The 20,309-nt window shown below is 42.7% G+C and overlaps 1 protein-coding gene across 4 annotated transcripts in view; it reads right to left on the reverse strand.

Annotated features, from left to right (window-relative positions):
- avl9 (AVL9 homolog (S. cerevisiase)) overlaps positions 1 to 20,309 on the reverse strand; it is a 115,341-nt gene that overhangs the window by 49,352 nt on the left and 45,680 nt on the right. For all 4 annotated transcript variants that reach the window (XM_068032621.1, XM_068032620.1, XM_068032623.1 and 1 more), the window contains exons 8-12: positions 15,035 to 15,073; positions 12,167 to 12,236; positions 10,344 to 10,888; positions 6,279 to 6,413; positions 730 to 949 (exon numbers count right to left, since the gene is read on the reverse strand). In XM_068032621.1, coding sequence (XP_067888722.1) covers positions 730 to 949; positions 6,279 to 6,413; positions 10,344 to 10,888; positions 12,167 to 12,236; positions 15,035 to 15,073 — 1,009 coding nt within the window. The remainder of the gene's footprint in view (positions 1 to 729; positions 950 to 6,278; positions 6,414 to 10,343; positions 10,889 to 12,166; positions 12,237 to 15,034; positions 15,074 to 20,309) is intronic.

A 20,309-nucleotide genomic window follows, 5' to 3' on the forward strand; every position in this document is an offset into this window, starting at 1 on the left:
TTCTCCGATCCGGGCAACACCCATCAACCCTTACTCTAGTTCCTGTATTGCGGAAGATGTATTCAGATCCCGAGTTCTCCAGAACAGTCACAAGCAACAATCGGGCACACTTCACACACCAAAATTAGGATGCAAATCTTGAATTATGAAATGCATTCATTAACTAAAAGGATACAGCACTAAGAATGTAAATAAATTGTTAAAAGCTCAAGTAGAAGAAAGTGAACAGCTTCTGAAGGGAAGACCAAAAACTTCAAAAAAAACTTAAGCCTATATTACCACACAATGATTTAAAAATGTAATAAGCTACGCCGTAGACCAGGGATGTTGGTCTCATGGGCTGCAGAGGTGGGAAATGTTGCCTGTGTGTGTGGGGAGGGGGGGCTAGGGCCACATAAAAGGGTTTCCTCAGTGTTCCTATTTATAGATATTTTAAGTAGCTGATAATAACAGATGATGTAATGCTGAATTAGGATTTATGCACCAATGAAACAACAGCACTAAACATACAGGCCTACAAAATTCAAATAAATAAGAAATCTAAGTGCAAATAGGATAGGTTGTCTGGTCTTCGAGGGCCAGACTGGCAGGGCTCAGGCCGATTTCAACATCCATGACTTAAACCCAATCAAATGTACTTTGTAGATAAATGAAATGCAATCTTTTACAATACTACTGTGCTGTGTAAATAAAATTGTGTTTTTACTGTATACAATCAATACTTCTCACCTGGTTGCAAAGTAGTGGCAAGAAGGGAATGGATATAGAGTGCAAACTGGGCCCTGATCCATTCATCTCCTCCTTCCCAACCTGTCCCATCGAGAAAGATATCATCCCTATTTTCAGTTACGTGCTTCACCAAAAAATCTGCAAAACGTAAGTCTGCTGTGGTGAGGTGCAACAGTTTGCGTAGCTCTGGATCATGTGTCTGTATCACAGCTTCCTCAATCTGTAAAAAACATATGGTTTCAAAGAAATGCCACATTCTGGTTCCTCTCCCCTTGTGGAAATCTATGAATTTGCTTTTAAAAATGATCGCAAGGAATAACTTGTTTGCCTTCAAGTTTGATAAAAGAACGATGTGAGTGAAGGGACGTTGCTCTTTGCCAAGTTCTGTTACCCAAGACAATATTTCAAACTTCGTCTTTCACCAGGTTTCTTTCTCAAACGTACAAATAGTTGTGAGCTTAACACATTGTGAGTGACATTCTAAAAACCAAGACGTTTCCCCAGCTAATTTTTGTGTATTCAAAATATATAGAACCGCCCCGTTTGTACTCCCATCACGTAGATGTTGATTCAGAATGCTAGCATCTGCATATGATCCTGGTTGCCCTACACAGCATGTGTCAAAATTCAGTTCCACACAAATCAAATGTCAATTTACAATTAAAATGGGAGTGAAAGGTGGGGATGAAAGTTAAAAGTGGGGAAAAAATGTTGAAAGTAGTAAAGTTTAAAAAGGCCTCATTCATCAAAAAAAAAAATGACCGACTTTCCTGTTAAGGTCAATAACGATAACGGTCAAAGGAACAATAAGACAGCTGGAGGCATAATGGGGGGGAAATAAAACAAAGAAATGCAAGACATGTAGACACTGGGTATGCGACTAGCCAAAGGGGACATGGAGAGGCTGCTGGAGAGGCAAGGATGATAAATTGGCATAGGCTTCAGTGGCGCACAAAGCACTTCTCAGATGCATCCAGTGGCACAGCAGAGAAATGCACAGGGGAGTTTCATCCGGGAGTCCCGGCACAAGTTTTATCCAACAACTAACATCACTGTTTCAACTGGTTGTTCATCTGAGTGCTGATTGTGGGATCTTGCTGTGCATAAACTGGCTGCTGTATTTGCCTACATAACAGTTACTACATTTCAGAAGTAATTCATTTTCTGTAAGGTACTTTGAGACAACCTGAGGGTGTGAAAGGTTCTTTGTACAGTTAAGTTTTTTCCTCCTAAATGAAAAGCTCAGAACAAGGCCTTACATAAAAAAGAATGACAGAATACCACCTTGCCACACAGTAGGAACTAAAGGTTAACCTCTGCCATGTTTTAACTGTTGGATGAGTCTATGTAAGTTATGGTCATAAAAAAATCACGAGATGCTAGGTTTTAAATTAAAATGATCTTAAGTGATGTTGTAGTTATGCTCGGGAATAGTTATACTTTGTATATGTATCAATGTATTAGATTAGAACTAAGTTATGAACTTTGTGTTTAGAATCACGTTGTTAAATGTGAAATGTATATTTGTATACTACCCACCTACCAGTAACCTGTCTCTCGATGCAGAAATCAACAAGCGCATGGGAAAGGCTTCCACTGCTATGTCCCGACTGGCCAAGAGAGTGTGGGAAAATGGCGCACTGACACGGAACACAAAAGTCCGAGTGTATCAAACCTGTGTCCTCAGTACCTTGCTCTACGGCAGCGAGGCCTGGACAACGTATGTCAACCAAGAGCGACGTCTCAATTCATTCCATCTTCGCTGCCTCCGGAGAATCCTTGGCATCAGGTGGCAGGACTGTATCTCCAACACAGAAGTCCTCGAGGCGGCAACATCCCCAGCTTATACACACTACTGAGTCAGCGGCGCTTGAGATGGCTTGGCCATGTGAGCTGCATGGAAGATGGTAGGATCCCCAAGGACACACTGTACAGCGAGCTCGTCACTGGTATCAGACCCACCGGCCGTCCATGTCTCCGCTTTAAAGTCTGCAAAAGCTACATGAAATCCTGTGACATTTATCACAAGTCGTGGGAGTCAGTTGCCAGCGATCGCCAGAGCTGGCAGGCAGCCAAAAAGGCGGGGCTAAAGTGTGGCGAGTCAAAGAGACTTAGTAGTTGGCAGGAAAAAAGACAGAAGCGCAAGGGGAGAGCCAACTGCGTAACAGCCCCGACAACCAATTTTATCTGCAGCACCTGTGGAAGAGTCTGTCACTCTAGAATTGGCCTTTATAGCCACTCCAGGCACTGCTCCACAAACCACTGACCACCTCCAGGCGCTTACCCATTGTCTCCCGAGACAAGGAGGCCAAAGAAGAAGAAGTGGGGAGATGGTGGGAGACAGTGTTTGCTGCAACAACAATAGCAGAAGTAGCGTTGCTATGAGACCGGATGTCTTGATAATTGCCCCTTCTGCATTTCAACTAAGACAGACTCAGTCACAATAAGGGATAGATTTGTAGGCCTCACGAAGGATGATAATGCAAATAAAGATATTCAAGACTGGAATGTTAATGGGAACAGCAAACATTCCCCATTGTGTGAAATAACTCGGGCCATCTAGCCGTCTGCAGAGACAATGTACAGAGGGTAGGGTCATATCTGCCGTAATCTGATTGTTATAAACTAATCAAGAAAGAACAATGTACAGAAGGTGAGGTCACACCTGACCAAAGAGTTAACGTGGACTATAACCCAATATGGAAGGAACCCTTGGAGGGAACCATAAATGGCAGGTGCTGAGGCAAGTCGGGGTGTACCAATTCAAGAAGAAACCAATTACAGTCAACAGAACATCTCAAGAAAGAAGACGGCGCCACAGCAGCTCGGAAGGCAAGGACCGAGGGCACCCTATATCCTGCTGTATAACTACTGCCATTGGTTAGGTATTGCTTGTATATTCTTGTTGTACTTAATAAACTCTCCATGTTGATTAAGAAACCAGAGTTTGTACCTTGTGGGTCAAAAGCTAGTCAACAACCCACCTAAACACAAAACTATTACAGCACATTTCTCAAAGGAACAATGTTTCCACATGTTTTTCTCCTGGGTTAATAGCAAAACATATATATGGATGTGAAGGGTGAATGAAGGAGGAAGAATGTTTATTTTAAGATTACCGCCTAGAGGAGTATAGAAAGTGCAGGGGTGAAGTAAAAAACGGAATTAGAAAAGCCAAGAGAGGACATGAAAAATTATTGGCAGGTAAAATCAAGGAAAACCCGAAGATGTTTTATCAGTATATTAAGAGCAAGAGGATAACTAAGGAAAGGGTAGGGCCTATCAAGGATGTACAAGGGAACTTATGCGTGGATGCAGAAGATGTGGGCAGGGTTCTTAATGAGTTTTTTGTCTCAGTCTTCATGAAGGAGAGGGATGATGCAGACATTGTAGTTAAACAGGAGGAGTGTGAAATATTAGATACGATAAGTATAATGAGAGAGGAACTACTAGAGGGTCTGACATCCTTAAAAGTGGATAAATTGCCAGGGCTGGATGGATTGCATCCCAGGTTGGTAAAGGAAGCCAGGGAGGAAATAGCAGATGCTCTGAGGATCATCTTTAAATCCTCATTAGATATAGGCGAGGTACCAGATGATTGGAGGTCTGTGAATGTTGTACCATTATTTAAAAAGAGTGCGAGGGATAGGTCAAATAATTATAGGCTGGTCTGTCTGACCTCAGTGGTGGGGAAATTATCAGAATCAATTCTGAGGGACAGGATAAACTGCCACTTAGAAAGGCACGGATTAATCAGAGATAGTCAGCAAGGATTTGTTAAGGGAAGGTTATGTCTTACTAACTTAATTGAGTTTATTGAGGAAGTAACAAGGAGGATTGCTGAGGGTAGTGCAGTGGATGTGGTCTAGATGGATTTTAGTAAGGCATTTGACAAGGTCCCACATGGCAGACTGGTCAGTAAAATGAAAGCCCATGGGATACAGGGGAATGTGGCAGGTTGGATCCAGAATTGGCTCAGTGACAGGAAATAAAAGGTAGTATTCGACGGATGTTTTTGCGAATGGAAAGCGGCTTCTAGTGGCGTTCCACAGGGCTCAGTGTTGGGTCACTTGCTGTTTCTGGTATATATTAACGATTTGGACTTAAATGTGGGAGACATGATTGAGATATTTGCTGATGACACAAAAACTGGCCGTGTAGTTGATTGTGACGAGTTTAGCTGCAGACTCCAGAATGATATCAATGGTTTGGTTGAGTGGGCGAAAAGTGGCAAATGGAATTCAATCCAGAAAAGTGTGAGGTAATATATTAGGGGAGGGCAAACAAAGTGAGGCAATACACAATAAATGGAAGGAATTGAGAGGGGTAGAAGAAGGTGAGAGACCTTGGCGTGCATGTCCACAGGTCCCTGAGGGTGACAGGACAGGTAGATAGAGTGAAGAAGGCATATGGAATGCTTTCCTTTAATGGCTGAAGCATAGAATACAAAAGCAGGGATGCAATGCTGGAACTGTATAAAATGCTGGTTAGGCCACAGCTGGAGCATTGCGTACAGTTCTGGTCACCGCATTACAGGAAGGACATAATTGCTCTGGAGAGATTAGAGAGAAGATTTACAAAAATGTTGCTAGGGCTTGAAAGTTGTAGCTATGAAGACAGATTGGATAAACTAGGGTTGTTTTCCTTCAAACAGAGGAGGCTGAGGGGTGACTTAATTGAGGTGTACAAAATTATGGGGGGGCCTAGAGAGAGTAGACAGGAAGGACCTGTTTCCGAGTGGAGGGGTCAATTACCAGGGGGCACAGATTTAAGGTGATTGGTAGAAGGATTAGAGTGGACATGAGGAAAACCTTTTCACCCAGAGGGTGGTGGGTGGCTGGAATTCACTGCCAGAAACGGTGGTGGAGGCAGAAACCCGCAATTCTTTTAAAAGGTACCTGGACATGCACCTGAAGTGCTGTAACCTGCAAGGCTATGGACCAAGTGCAGGAAGACAGGATTAGATTGGGTGGCTAGTTTTTGCGGCCGACATGGAGATGATGGGCTGAATGGCCTCTTTCTGTGCCGTAGTTTTTCTATGGTTCTATGGCTTGGTACAACCTGACTAAGGTTTTCCAATCTCTATATTTTATATAAACAGAAAAGTTAAAACTTAAATCACCGCACCTGGTTGAAGTTAACCATTTGTTGCACCAGCAACAGGAATCAATTTTCTGAACTTGTAGAGCAATTCTTTAATTTTATACATTTACAAGTTAGAACGTCACTACCATTTTATCAAAATCAGAAAGTAGTACTCGTCATGTATTGAATGCTGTGTACATGGAATAATAGAACAATGTGGGGAATATAACAGATTGATTTCATCTAGAATTTAGAAGTATACAATTTGCAGAATGCTACTGGTGTGTCAAAGTTTATTAGTGGCTGTTTTATCTTCCTTTATAACCAACTCTACACTTAAGCAGATGGTAGACTGTTTACGAAAATTATTATTGTGCTGTTAGCCAGAATATTGGGTTCAGAGTAGGTTAATTCTCTGCACTGAAAGCCATGAACTAAATTCCATTGCAGAGTTCGGCACTTACGTCAATAACTGCATCACTCAAGTGCTTCTGCTGGCGAAAAAGGATATTTGTTGCCCCAGCAACAAAACCACGCACAGTGACATCAGAGAGAAGATGATGCTGCTGCAAAGCCATATATGGTAAACAAAGATAACCCTGCAAGAAAAAAAAACAATTTGAATAAGTCATAGTATACATCTGAAAATTAATTTCGAGAGAAGACGACAAATAATGGCAATGAAAAATATATAAAAGGACTATAGTTATGACGCTATATACAATGTCTTTCATGTACACCATGACCACGATCACAAAAAGGAAAGAAAACTACAGAAAAAGGAATATGCAACTGGTAAAGGTCCCCATTATCACATGACTAAAGCCTGTAACTAGTTGCAGATTACAGGATTTCTTCCTGTGCTCTGGGGTATATGTACAGCACAGCCCTGCATCAACAGGCTACGTTTGAAACTTAGCTTCCAATTGGAAAAATGCTAAAAAGCTCAATAGTGTCTGTGGTTTTGAGTTTCTAAAAAGGAGTGAGAATGAACCTGTGCTACCTCTTTACTGGCTGTAGAGGGAATGAACAGAACACCAGGTAAAAGTCAAGATCTTCCGATGATGGGCAATAGATGCTGGCCTAGCCAGTGACGCACACATCCCACGAATGAATAAAAAAAAATTGACAAGAGAATTTTAAAATCTGAAACTACGATAACTACCATTATTGGCCTGAAAATACAAAGGCAGTGTTACTTGCATATCCTCTTGTTGGAGAAGATCGGACATGGTTACATAATGAAGAACCAGAATCTGGCTTGTTGGCAGAGGAACAGTTTTCAATGCTTTTTTAAACAGATCCCCATCAATGCTGGGCCCTGCATGGACTCCAATTGAGATTTATTTTGTTTCATAACAAATCAGACACCTGAAACAAGGCAAAAACTTCCTGGGCACTTGCTTGAGCATGCTGGACAGGGTGCGATTGCCCAATTGCTTACTTTTTTTTATTCTTCCATGGGATGCAGGCATCGCTGACAAGACCCACATTTGCTGTCTATCCCTAATTGCCCTTAACAACTGAGTGGTTTGCTCGGCCATTTCAGAGGGCAGTTAAGAGTCAACCACATTGCTGTGGGTCTAGAGTCACATGTAGGCCAGGCCAGGTAATGACAGAGGATTTCCTCCCTAAAGGACATTAGTGAACCAACTGGGTTTTTTGACACCATTACTGAGCTTTCAATTCCTGATTTTTATTAATTTAAATTCCACTGGCTGCCGTGGTGGTATTTGAACCAGTGTCCCCAGGCATTAGCCTGGGCCTCTGGATTACTGGTACAGTTATATTACCATGACACTACCATCTCTCCTTCCAGTTAGACATACAAAAACAACTTCTTGTATTTATATCACTCAAAATAAAAATGCATGCTCTTGAGGCCAAACCCAGCCCGGCCATCTCCTCGGCATATCCCTTGGATAATACAAGGAAGAATGACCATTTTAAGCTTTTCACTTGTCGGAATAGTGTTTAGTTTTGAAACATCTCGGATGGGGTGAAATTCCTAACAATTTTTGGATAAAGAACTTGCATTTCTATCGAGCCTTTAATAACCTCAGGACATCCCAAAGTACTTTACAGAGTCATGAAGTACATTTGAAAGTAGTTACTGTTGTAACGTAGGAGATGGAGCAGTCAATTTGCGCACAGTAAGCTCTCTCAAACAGCAACGAGATAATGACCAAGTAATACAAAAGCAAAATACTGTGGATGCTGGAAAGCTGAAATTAAAACAGAAAATGCTGGAAATACTCAGCAGTTCAGCCAGCAGCTGTGGAGAGAGAAAGAGTGTTGGCGGGCTGAACTTTATGGGCCCCCTCTGGACGGGAACAGAGGCGGAGGGCCCTCATAAAATTACGTTAGAAGGCGGAGGCGGAGTGCCTGCTGCCTTCCCCATGTCTTCCAATTTAGTCTGGGATGGGGAAGACCAAGGATGTCCTTACTGCCCCAGGCCAATTGGGCCCTTAAGTGGTCAATTAATGGCTACTTAAGGGCCTTTTCCTACCTCTGCCTCAATTTAACAGAAGGCAGAGGGGCCCGCTGCTGTGAGGAGACACCACCAGGTAAATAAAAGAAAAATACTGCAGATGCTGGAAATCTGAAGTAAAACCAAATAAAGTGCTGAAAATACTCAGCAGGTCTGGCAGCATCTGTGGAGAGAGAAGCAAAGTTAACAGTGTTCTGATGAAAGGTCACTAACCTGAAACGTTAACTCTGCTTCTCTCTCCACAGATGCTGCCAGACCGGTGGAGTATTTTCAGCACTTTTTTGGTTTTACACCACCAGGTAAAGCTTGGTGGCTTCCTTTAGCGACAGTCGGGTCCCCAGAGGGGTCCCCCTGGCAGCGATCACCAACACCCCCAGGAAATCCTCCCTCCCCTCCCCACCCCACACTCACTAATCCCAATCCTCATCCTATCGCCGGGGCCTGCCTAAATAGTCCTGGCAACCGCGACCCAACTCACCTGCCCCGGGGTCTTCTCTCTCCTCGATGCTGCAGGGCCGCCTAGTGGCACTGTCAGTACCGCAAAGCTGCCAGCCTTCGTCTTGGTCGTTAGCTCTGGAGGTGGGAGCCTGTCCCTTAAAGGGACCGAGTCCCTGAGGTGGGCAGCTGATTGGATGCCTACTGTTAAATAGGTACAGGGGTCTGACAGAGGACCGAAGCGGGGTCTCACCCCATCCTCCGACCCACTACCGGGACCCCTGTCTTCAAAACAAAATTCAGTCCAACATTTCAGGTCGATAATCTTTCATCAGTACGAACTAATCCGTTTTAATGGTGTTGCTCAAAATTTAAAGGTTGGCCAGTACACCAGGGAGAACTCACCTACTGTTTAGATTAGATTAGAGATACAGCACTGAAACAGGCCCTTCGGCCCACCGAGTCTGTGCCGAACATCAACCACCCATTTATACTAATCCTACACTAATCCCATATTCATATTCCTACCAAACATCCCCACCTGTCCCTATATTTCCCTACCACCTACCTATACTAGTGACAATTTATAATGGCCAATTTACCTATCAACCTGCAAGTCTTTTGGCTTGTGGGAGGAAACCGGAGCACCCGGAGAAAACCCACGCAGACACAGGGAGAACTTGCAAACTCCACACAGGCAGTACCCGGAATCGAACCTGGGTCCCTGGAGCTGTGAGACTGCGGTGCTGACCACTGCGCCGCTGTGCCGCCCTAAAATTCTTCAAATACTGTCTTGGGATTTTTCACATCTCCGAGAGGGCAGACCAGAGAGTATATCCTCCATCACGAACATCCACTTCCTCCACAATCGGTGCACTGTTGTTGCAATATGTACTATCTACGGAATGCACTGCAGCAACCAGTGAAGGCATCTTCGACAGCGCTTCTCAAACCCATGACTTCCATCACCTAGGAAGAGGAGGGCAGCAGGCACATGGGAACACCATGACCTCCAAGTCCCCATCAAGAAACACACCATCCTGACTTGGACATATATTGTCATTTCATCATCGCTGTATCAAAATCCTGGAACTGCCTACCCAACAGCACTGTTGAAGTACCTTCACGACACAGACTGCAGCGGTTCAAGAGGCAGTCCATCACCAACCTCTCAAGGGCAACTAGAGATGAGCAATAAATGTCAGCCTTGCCAGTGACACTCATAGCCCAAAAATTAATTAAAAATCGTCATCACCTAAAAGGAAGGCTGTATACATGAAAGACAAAATAATGACATTCTTAACGTTGTATAATGAAGTACAATTTTTTTTTTAAGCAACAAGCTGGTTTGCAATTTGACAGTATTTTGGCACAGACCTGTTAGACGGCTACATTTACTAAAAGCACAAGAGCCATCTTATCGAGCATTTAAATAGTACTTGGAATAGTCTCTAGGTTTACAAAAACAACCTACCTTACTGCTCAGGCAGTGACCATTTTGGTCTTTAAGCGTTTACTATACTTTTGCGTAATATAAAGATGACAGCAGACAAGTCAATTCAAAATCAAATCAAAGTTAAAATGAGATAATTATAGCAGTTACCTTAGTAAAAATAGCTAAGGGCATTCCATACTGGTCTTCCTCTAGACCAGAAATTAGTCCTGGGACTACCACTGTCTGGCCTGTATTAGCCTGTGGTTGCACTGTGATTGGCAAGGACTGGGAAAGCAAGGAATCTGATGTAAACACTTCCTTTTGGTCAGAATTATCCTTTTCATTCAACACATCTTCCTTTATCCCATTATCAACATCAAGAATACTCGTATCCAAAGTTTCCCAATCACTCTCTGATGAGTTAGGTGAAGTGCGTTGTGGAGGTCGCAGTTGCTGCTGCAGTCTATTATCTGCCTGCTCAGACCTCTGTATGTCTGAAAAGGTTACCACCTTTGCCATAACCTTCACCTGCTGATCTTCTCCTGGATATTTTGTCTCTACACAGAATTCTGAAGCAGGGTTTGAAATATCTGACACAGAAATGGAAACATATTCTTCAGTATTCAAACCATGTTCCTGGAAAGCAACGTCTTCGGAGGTGCTCTTTCGTGGCTTGTATTGCGATGAGTCAGCTAAACCATGTTCGACCATTCCTACAGCAATCATAAAAAAGATCACAGATTATTAGTTGAACATAGTCCAACTTCCCAATGCAAAAGAATAAACCAAAAAAGGTGGGGAACAACTTGATCCACTGTGCCCTTCAAGAGTTTGACTCTGTATTAGATTCATATGGACAAACAGACCATCTCCACCCTATTTAAGGGGGCTTGTTGTGAAAGCATAACTCAACTCTTTTAAAGGAAATACCAGTTTAAAAAAAAAAATCAAACTCGCACCAAAATCAGAAGCTCCAAATCCGAGAGAACCAGAAGTAGGTTTTGTATGTGGAAGTTGAACTACTTTAGAAGAATGATGACTATCCATCATGAATCATTTAACTTTTTTCTCATTCATTTAGCTTCTGCATAAAGATTAACCTTGGCTCAGTGATAGTGCTCTCATCACAAAATCATAAGTTCCACGCCAGAGACTTTAGAGCACTTTATTCAGGTTGACACTTAATGTAGTACTGAGGGGGCGCTGCACTGTTGGAGGTGCCATCTTTCAGATGAGATGTCAAACCAAGGTCCCATCTGCCCTCTCAGGTGGATGTATAAGATCCCATGGCCCTATTTGAAGAGCAGCAGGTGAGTTCTCCTGGTTCCTCAATTATCACAAAACACTTATAATCTGCTCATATATTGCATTGCTGTTTGTGGGATCTTGCTGTGTGCAAACTGGCTGCCGCGTTTCCCTACATTGCAACAGTGCCTTCATTTCAAAAGTACTTCATTTCTGAGTTTGTAAAAATATATAATTTGCCGATGATACAAACATGTTCGAAAAGATTCACGAGAATTGTTCCAGGGATGAGGAACTTCAGTGATGAAGATAGATTGGAGAAGTTGGGACGGTTTTCCTTGGAGAAGAGAAGGCTGAGAGGAGATTTGATAGAGGTATTCAAAATCATGAGGGGTCAGGACAGAGTAGATAGGGAGAAACAGTTCCCACTCCTGAAAGGATTGAAAATGAGAGGGCACAGATTACGATTGGTAAAAGAAGCAAAAGCAACACGAGGAAAATCTTTTTCACGCAGTGAGTGGTTAAGATCTGGAATGCTCTGCCTGAGTGTGGCGCAGGCAGGTTCATTCGAGGCATTCAAAAGGGAATTAGACTGTTACCTGAAAAAGAAGAATGTGTAGGTTTGCGGGGAGAAGGTGGGGGAATGGCATTAGGTGAATTGCTCATTCGGAGAGCCGGTGCAGACAGGATGGGCTGAATGGTCTGCTTCTGCACTGTAACAATTCTGTGATTCTGTTGGTGCCTACCTGGAAAAAGTGACAGAACAGTCATCAGGGTTCCAACCAGACGATTCACTGGAGATAAATAAAACAGAACCTGCAAAGACAATTGCCATTTTACTATCATACGCGTAACACAAATAATACATTTAAAAACCATCAACAATCTTTTTAAAACTTAGGAATTATTTAAGCTTTCTAGCTGATACTACACATTGAAAACCGGTGTCTCCCTCCTCCACACAAAACAAAATCTGCAATAATGCTAGGTGGAGGAACTATATCAGATATAATGGACTACTCCAATCATAAAATAAAATGATTCATGGCTGTAATTCCTCATGCGATACCAACTTCATTCAAACCTCAAACACTTTTTATCCAGTGCGAAAAACTCTGAATATTTGTACTTTGGATTCACAAATTGCCGCACAGCTAGTAATAAAAAAAAGCACAGCAGGACTAGCAGAAATATATTGAGAATAGTTTGTTCAAACATAAATACAGTTTACATGTTTTGCAATTTTTTTATCACATTCTTCCCCAGATACTGTGACTCATGCCCATATCTTGTTTGACTGTTCTTTTGCAGTCTAGCAACCGTTTTATAGTATTTATGCATTGTGTGTCTGTTTTAATAACGTTGGTTTAATCTGATTTAGTTAATCCTTTGTGAGTAGCACAGACAAAGCTGAATTTAAAACAGAGTGGCTTGCCAGGCCACTGAAGAGGGCATTAAGAGTCAATCACATTCTGTGGGGCTGCAGATACATGTAGAGCGGTAGGTTCCTTTTCCTGAAGGTAATTAGTTGGGTTTTTATGACAAACTGGCTGCTGTAATTTTTTTTGGTGATAGCCTACAGATTTATTGAATTTAGCTTCATGGTGGGATTTAACTCCGAGCCTCTGGGTTGTTAGACCAGTACCATAACTACTCATCTATCCGACACATCTATATGGCTACCAGAATTTGTGGTAAATCTGCATCACTTTCTGTAAGTGTGATTCCTACTTTAGGTACAGAAACAGCATAGCATCATGCTTGAGGGGCAGACAAGATTCATGCCACTACCTAGGATTAAGTATTACTCTATTTTCTGATATCCATTCCACATTGTCTTCAGGGTACTGATGAAGTGACAGACATAATCATTTTTTTCCCACACTAGGATATGCATAGGAGCTTTCCATTTCATGTTTAAACTGGTAAAATTATAAAGGGCTGGTCGACCACTTTTTTTTTAGAAAAAGGAAACTTTGTTGTAATTCTACACCAGTCTGGAATTCTGCAGTTGACATTTACACACTATTTTCACAAATTACAAATAGACGATTCATCAAATATCCAGCAACAGTGATCTAGCAATTTGTGTTGCACATCACTTCTCAATGTTACATGAAAGTTTCTTTGTAGAAATAAAGCTCAACCTACTGTCCACTTCAGAACTCTTAACTATCCCACAGACTTTGAAACAAGGTGCCCTTTGGAGGCATGAACAATAAGCAAATATTATAAAATAATGCAAGTTTGACTGGCAGGAAAATCATTTACAATATTCCCTTTTTAAAAAAAAACTCAATTTCCAATTTACTTTGATTTTACGTTGAAGTCTTATTTGTATAGTCCAGAGGACACAATTAGGAATCAGGAAAGTCATGTTTACTCATACTTATCATGTATCAGTTTGCAAAACCAACCCAAAACTACAGGCTACAGCAAAAAAATAGCCTTCCGGAAAACTGAATCATTTCCTACTGCTCAACATTTAACTACAACTCTCACTTCATATTACTAAATGTACAAAGATGTTATCTTTTGAACTATGGTCACTGCTCATTAATTCTCAAAAGTATTTAAAATATTTACATTCTGATTACACTTTTAATGCTTCAGAGAGCTGGGTCATTCCTAGATTGATACAAAATGCCAATAATTTTTTTTTTTTAATTAATTTGTGAAATGTGGATGTCACTGGCAAGGCCAGCATTTATTGTCCATCCTTAGCTGCCCTGAGAAAGTGATGGTGGGGTTTCTTAACTGCTGCAGTGCATGTGGTGAAGGCACATTCACAGTGCTGTTAGGTAGGGAGCTCCAGGGTTTTAACCCAGTGATGAAGAATGGTGACACATGTCCAAGTCAGAATGGTGTGTGACTTAGAGTGGAACTTGGAGACAATAGTGTTCCGATGCACTTGCTGCCCTTCTTCTAGGTGGTGGAGATCACAAGGTTGGGAGCGTTACTGAAGAAGCCTTGGTGAGCTGTAGCAGTGCATCCTGTAGGTAGTACATACTATAGTCACTATTCGCTAGTGGTGGAGGGAGTGGATGTATAGGGTGGTGGATTGGGTATCAATCAAGCAGACTACTTCATCCTCAATGGTGTTGAGCTTTGGGAGTGCTTTGGCACCCATCCAGGCAAGTGGAAAGTATTCCATAATTCTCCTGACTTCTACCTTGTAGGTGCTGGAGAGGTTTTGGGAAGTCAAAAAGTGAGCTACTGACCACAGAACACCCAGCCTCTGACCTGCCCTATTAGCCATGGCATATACACTGCTGGTCCAGTTCAGTTTCTGGTCAATTGTGACCCCAGGATGTTAATGTTGGGGATTCGGTGATGACAATACAACTGAATGTTAAGGGGAAGTGGTTACTCCCTCTTTTTGGAGATGGTCATTGCTTGACTGTAGTGACAAATACAACTGCATGCCACAATAAGGCCAAATCTGGATATTGGCACATGTGGGCATTGCTTGCTCTATTATCGGCATGTGTTAATTGCTGTGTACCTTTCCAGGAGAAAACAAATATATTAACACTGTTATTTACACAAATATGCTGAATGGAGTAGCAAAATTTCTGACCGCCAGCTACTTAGAAATCACCAGGATTACTGACCTTCTTCTCTAAAAGAATCAACTTGAAGAGAATTATCGTCTGCAAAAAAAGAGCACTTTTCATGACTGATTATAGGACAACTACTGAAATATTTAAATGCAAATTTTGCAAGAAAAATGGCCATTGAGTACAACAACTTGTATTTATATAGCTGCTTTAGCGTAGTAAACTATTCTGACACGCTTCACAGGAGCATCATTAGATAAAAATTAAGACCAAGCCAAAGGAGGAGACATTAGGACAGGTGGCCAAAAGTTTGGTCAACAAGATAGGTTTTATGAAACATCTTGAAAGGAGGATGCACCTTGGGAACACAGCAGAACATCTTTTGAACAGGGTGCAGTGAAATTTAGAGAGCAGCTTTAACAAAAACAAAGATGTGAAGAAAAAAAAAAGACAGACAGTACAGAGGGATGAGCGGTGGAGATGGGATCAGAATCTAAGTGTCTGAGTTATTTATAGAGTCAGAGAGATACAGCACTGAAACAGGCCCTTCGGCCCATCGAGTCTGCGCCGACCGTCAACCACCCATTCAAACTAATCCTACATTAATCCCATTTTCCCTCTCACATCCCCACCTTTCCTCAATTCTCCTACCACCTACCTACACTAGGGGCAAATTTTTTTTTTTTATTACAATGGCCAATTTGCCTATCAACCTGCAAGTCTTTGGCTGTGGGATGAAACCGGAGCACCCGGAGGAAGCCCACGCGGTCACAGGGAGAATTTGCAAACTCCGCACAGGCAGTACCCAGAACCGAACCCGGGTCACTGGAGCAGTGAGGCTGTGGTGCTAACCACTGCGCCACTCATATCTTCATATTTAACTATATAGGAGTTAAGGGGCTACTAAACTAGAAAATATATGCAACAAATATACAAATCTAAATAAATACACATACACACATTGAGATATATATAGGCATACACATGTGCTTTTTTAAATTTACACACACACGTACATATGCAGAGATAAAAATAAATTACTTGAACATTTGCACACGATGTGTCCAGCATTTCCCACATGGCACAGGAATTATACATAAATCCTGCTGCCTGTAGGTATCTTGGATAACCAAGTGTACAGGAAGTGTTTCCAGTTGCTCAAACTCAAGCTCAAGGTTTCTGAACTTGGAATGGCTGCAGTCACTGCAGGGCATGTGGGCGGCTGAAAATTTCCTGGATCGCACAGTCCAGGAAATGGTCACTCCACAGCTACAGAGTTTTCAGGATACTAAGTGGTTGGCCATCCCACGGTAAGAAAAGGCAGGCACTGCAGCAATCCTCCAGGAGCGTGGCACTCCCAAACCAGTATTCTGTACTGAATATCTGTTCAGGAGACTGCAGTCCAGAGTACATACACAGCACCATAGGGGAACCAATTATCAGGGATAGACCGGCATTGCTGCAAATGTCAACATGAGCCTCTCATAACGGGTTGCCTCCCTAGTGCCAAGGTAAAGGATATCCTGGAAGAGATACAGAATGTTCTTGGGAAGAAAGGGAAACAATCAGAAGTCATGGTCCATGTTGGATCAAATGACCTAGAAAACAAAAGGGTCAGGGTCTTGCAAGCTGGGTTTCAGGAGCTAGGGAAGAAGTTAACCAATAGGACCTCAAATGATTACTCCCAGTGTCACTTGGTAGTGAGTACAGGACTAGTAGGATAAGACAGGTTAATGAGTGGTTGGACAAACTGTACAGGAGGGAGGGTTTCAGATTCTGGGGCACTGGGACCAATTCTGGGACAGGAATAACTGGTGCAAGACGGACTGGGACCAACGTCCTCACAGGGAGGTTAATTAGTGCTGTAGAGGAGGGTTTAAACTAATTTGGCAGAGGGAGATGCACCAGGATGAAGCATTAAAAAGAGAAACAAGATGCACAGAGGACTGGGAGAGACAAACAGCATTGGAATAGGAGGAAACAGCCTCCGGAGGGGGAATGCAAGGCCGGACTAGGTTGGGTTTGTATTGCATGTGCGTAAATACATGGAGCGTGCTAAATAAAGCTGACGAGCTGCAGGCACAAATCAGGAGATGGGATTATGATATAGTGGCAATAATGGAGTCCTGGCTTAAAGAAGGGGAGGATTGTGATTAATATTCCTGGCTGCAGAATATTAAGGAAATATAGGAAAGGAAAAATGGAGTGGGGAAGGTGACAACATTGATCAAAGAAACTATTACAGCACTGGAAAGTGATGATGTAGTTGAGTGTTCGAAGGCAGAATCTATTTGGTTAGAATTAAGGAACAAGAAGATGCTATTGGATGTCTTGTATCGGGTACCAAATTGTGGGAGGGACATAGCGGAACAGATTTGCATGCAAATTTTAGAAAGAGGCAAGAACTATAGGGTAATATTAACGGGGAACATCAATTATCCTAATGTAGACTTGGATAGTAACAGTATTAAGGCCAAAGAACAGGAGGAATTCCTGAAATGGATGAAAGAACTTCCTTGATCAGCAAGATTCCAGCCCACTGAGGAAGGAAGCAGTGCTGGATCTGCTTCTTGGTAATGAAGGGGGCTTGTGGAGTATGTTTCAGTGGGGGAGCATTTTGAAATAGTGATCACTAGATGAAGAGTAGTCTTGGAAAAGGACAAAGAATAATCAAACATTAAAATACTCAACTGGAGGAGGACTAATTTCATTGAGCTGAAAAGGGATTCGGCCCAGCTAGACTGGAACTAAAGATCAGCAGGTAAAACAGTAAGAGTAATGAGTGGCCTTCGCAGAGGACAGAACAGACACATTCCAATGGGGGGAAAGAAAGGAATCCAAGCTAGAGCTCCCGGGGTGACTAAAGATAGAGATTTTAAAATGAAATAGAAAAAGGAGGCTTATAAATGTCAGGCTCACAAATGCAATAGAGAACAAAGCTATATAAAGAAAGTACAGAGAAGAACTGAGAAAGGAAATATGAGGAGCAAAGAGTGTGAGAGAACAGATTAGCAGGTTTACATGAAAGGGAACCCAACAGTCTTTTATAAACATATCATTAAAAAGGTAGCCAAAGGAAAGTGGGGTTAATTAGGGATATTAAGAAATATCTTTTTACAGAGGCAGAGGGCACGGCTGAGGTACTAAATGAATACTTTATTTAGAACATAAATTCACAGGATGTGTGCGCCCAGGCAAGGTCAGCATTTGTTGCCCATCTAGACTGCAGTGGTTCAAGGTGGTGGCTCACCACCACCTTCTCAAGGGCAATTAGGGATGGGCAACAAATGATGTCTTAGCCAGCGATGCCCACATCCCATGAAACAAATTAAAAAATTGTCCTAGAGAAGGTGGTGGTGAGCTGCCTTCTTGAAAACAACCGAGTGGCTTCCTGGGCCAGTTCAAAGGACAGCTAAGAGTCAACAACATTGCTGTGCATCTGGAGTAACTTATAGGCCAGACTGGGTAAGGATGGCAGATTTCCTTTCCTAAAGTGAACCAGATGGTCACCATTACTCATACAATACTATCTTATTTCTTAAATTTAAATTTCACAGCTGCTGTGGTGAGCTTTGAATTCATGACTGGGATTTAACCACAGGCGGATGGGAGCCGGCCTCCGACTGAAAAGTCGGTGGTGGACCCGCTTCCGCCTTGCCTGGGGATCTTTGCAGATTGCCGGGCTTCAACCTGCTTGAGGCAGGCCAATCCACAGGTCGGTAGCTCTTAGTCCCAGCATCACCACCGGGAGAGATGGTCACTGCTGGGACTACAGCCCAGCGTGAATAAAAGATGTTGGGGAGCCTGGAGCAAAGGTAAGTTTTGGTTGCCTTGCTGGGGGTAATCAGCCGGGCCCTGGCGAGGCAAGGGTGGTCGATTTGGGGCGAGCGGGGGGGGGGAAAAAGGGGGGCGTATTGGGTGTTGGGGGTGGTTGGGGACCTGATCATGAGGGCACACCCAGGATGTTCGAGAGTCAGGCGGCTTCTCTCGCGTCTAGGACGTCCGCTTACCATGCATAAAATCCGTGTGGAGGCGGGTGAAGGCCCTTAACTGGCTACTAAAGGGCCTTGATTGGCCTGGGGTGGTGGGCTGTTTTTTGTCAACACTGCCCTACGTAAAGTGGCGGCAGAGGCGGGACTGAGTCAGGAAGGACTCCTGGAGCCTCCCACTCCATTTTACGCCACGCCCCCCCACCGCAACACATCCCACTCTTTGGGGTGGCGTAAAATTCAGCCCCATGTCTCTATCATTAGTCTAGGCCTCTCGATTACTAGCTCATTAACATAACCAGTATGCTATACCATACCATTCACTAATGAAGAGGATGCTGCCAATTCCACAAGAGGTGGTGGTACTTGAAAAATTGGATAGAATAAATATAGATAAAGAGGATGTATTTAAAAGGTTGGCAGCACTCCAAGTAGAAAAGTGACCTGGTCTGGATGGGACACATCCTGGGTTACGGAGGCAAGGAAGGATGGAGATTAGAGTCATAGAGTCGTAAAATTGCAGAGGCTCTGGCCACAATCTTCAGATACGAGAGTGTTGCTAGGGAACTGGAGGGTTGGAAATATTACACACTTGTTCAAAAAAGAGGAAGAGATACACCTGACAATGACAGGCCACTCAGCCTACGGTTGGTGGTAGAGATTCTTTGAGACAACAATCCGAGAAAAAAATTGTCATTTGGAAAAGTAAAGGCTAATTTATGAAAGCCAGCTTGGATTTGTTAAAGGTAAATAATGTTCCACTAATTTGAGCTCTTTGATGAAGCAGCTAACATTCTGTATGTAGACTTTCAGAAGGTGTTGATAAAGTAGCACATCATAGACTTGTTTGGAAAATTGAAGCCCATGGGATTAAAGGGTCATTGGGAGCATGGATACAAAATTAGATGGGACAGAAAGCTGAGAGTAGTGATGAGTGGGTGTTTTCCAGACTGGAGGGAGGTACAGACTGGTTTCCCCATGGGTGGGTATTAGGAACACTGCTCTTTTTGACATATATCAACGACCAGGACTTGGGGATACAGGGCTTTATTTCACAGTTTGCAGATAAAAGGAAACCTCGGAAATGGAGTAAAAAGTGAGGATTGTAATAGACTTCAGGAGGACAGACTGGTGAAACGGGCAGACACATGGCAGATGAAATTCAACCCAGAAAAGTATGAAGTGATGCATTTTGGTAGGAAGAATGAGGAAAGGCAAAATAAACTAAATTGCACAATTTTAAAAAGGGACAGACTTAGGGTTGTATGTACACAAATCTTTGAAGCTGAAAAGATTGTTAAAGAAGTATACAGGATGCTTGGCTTCATAAACAGGCACAG

The sequence above is a fragment of the Heterodontus francisci genome, chromosome 5, assembly GCF_036365525.1.
Source record: "Heterodontus francisci isolate sHetFra1 chromosome 5, sHetFra1.hap1, whole genome shotgun sequence".
Lineage (NCBI taxonomy): Eukaryota > Metazoa > Chordata > Chondrichthyes > Heterodontiformes > Heterodontidae > Heterodontus > Heterodontus francisci.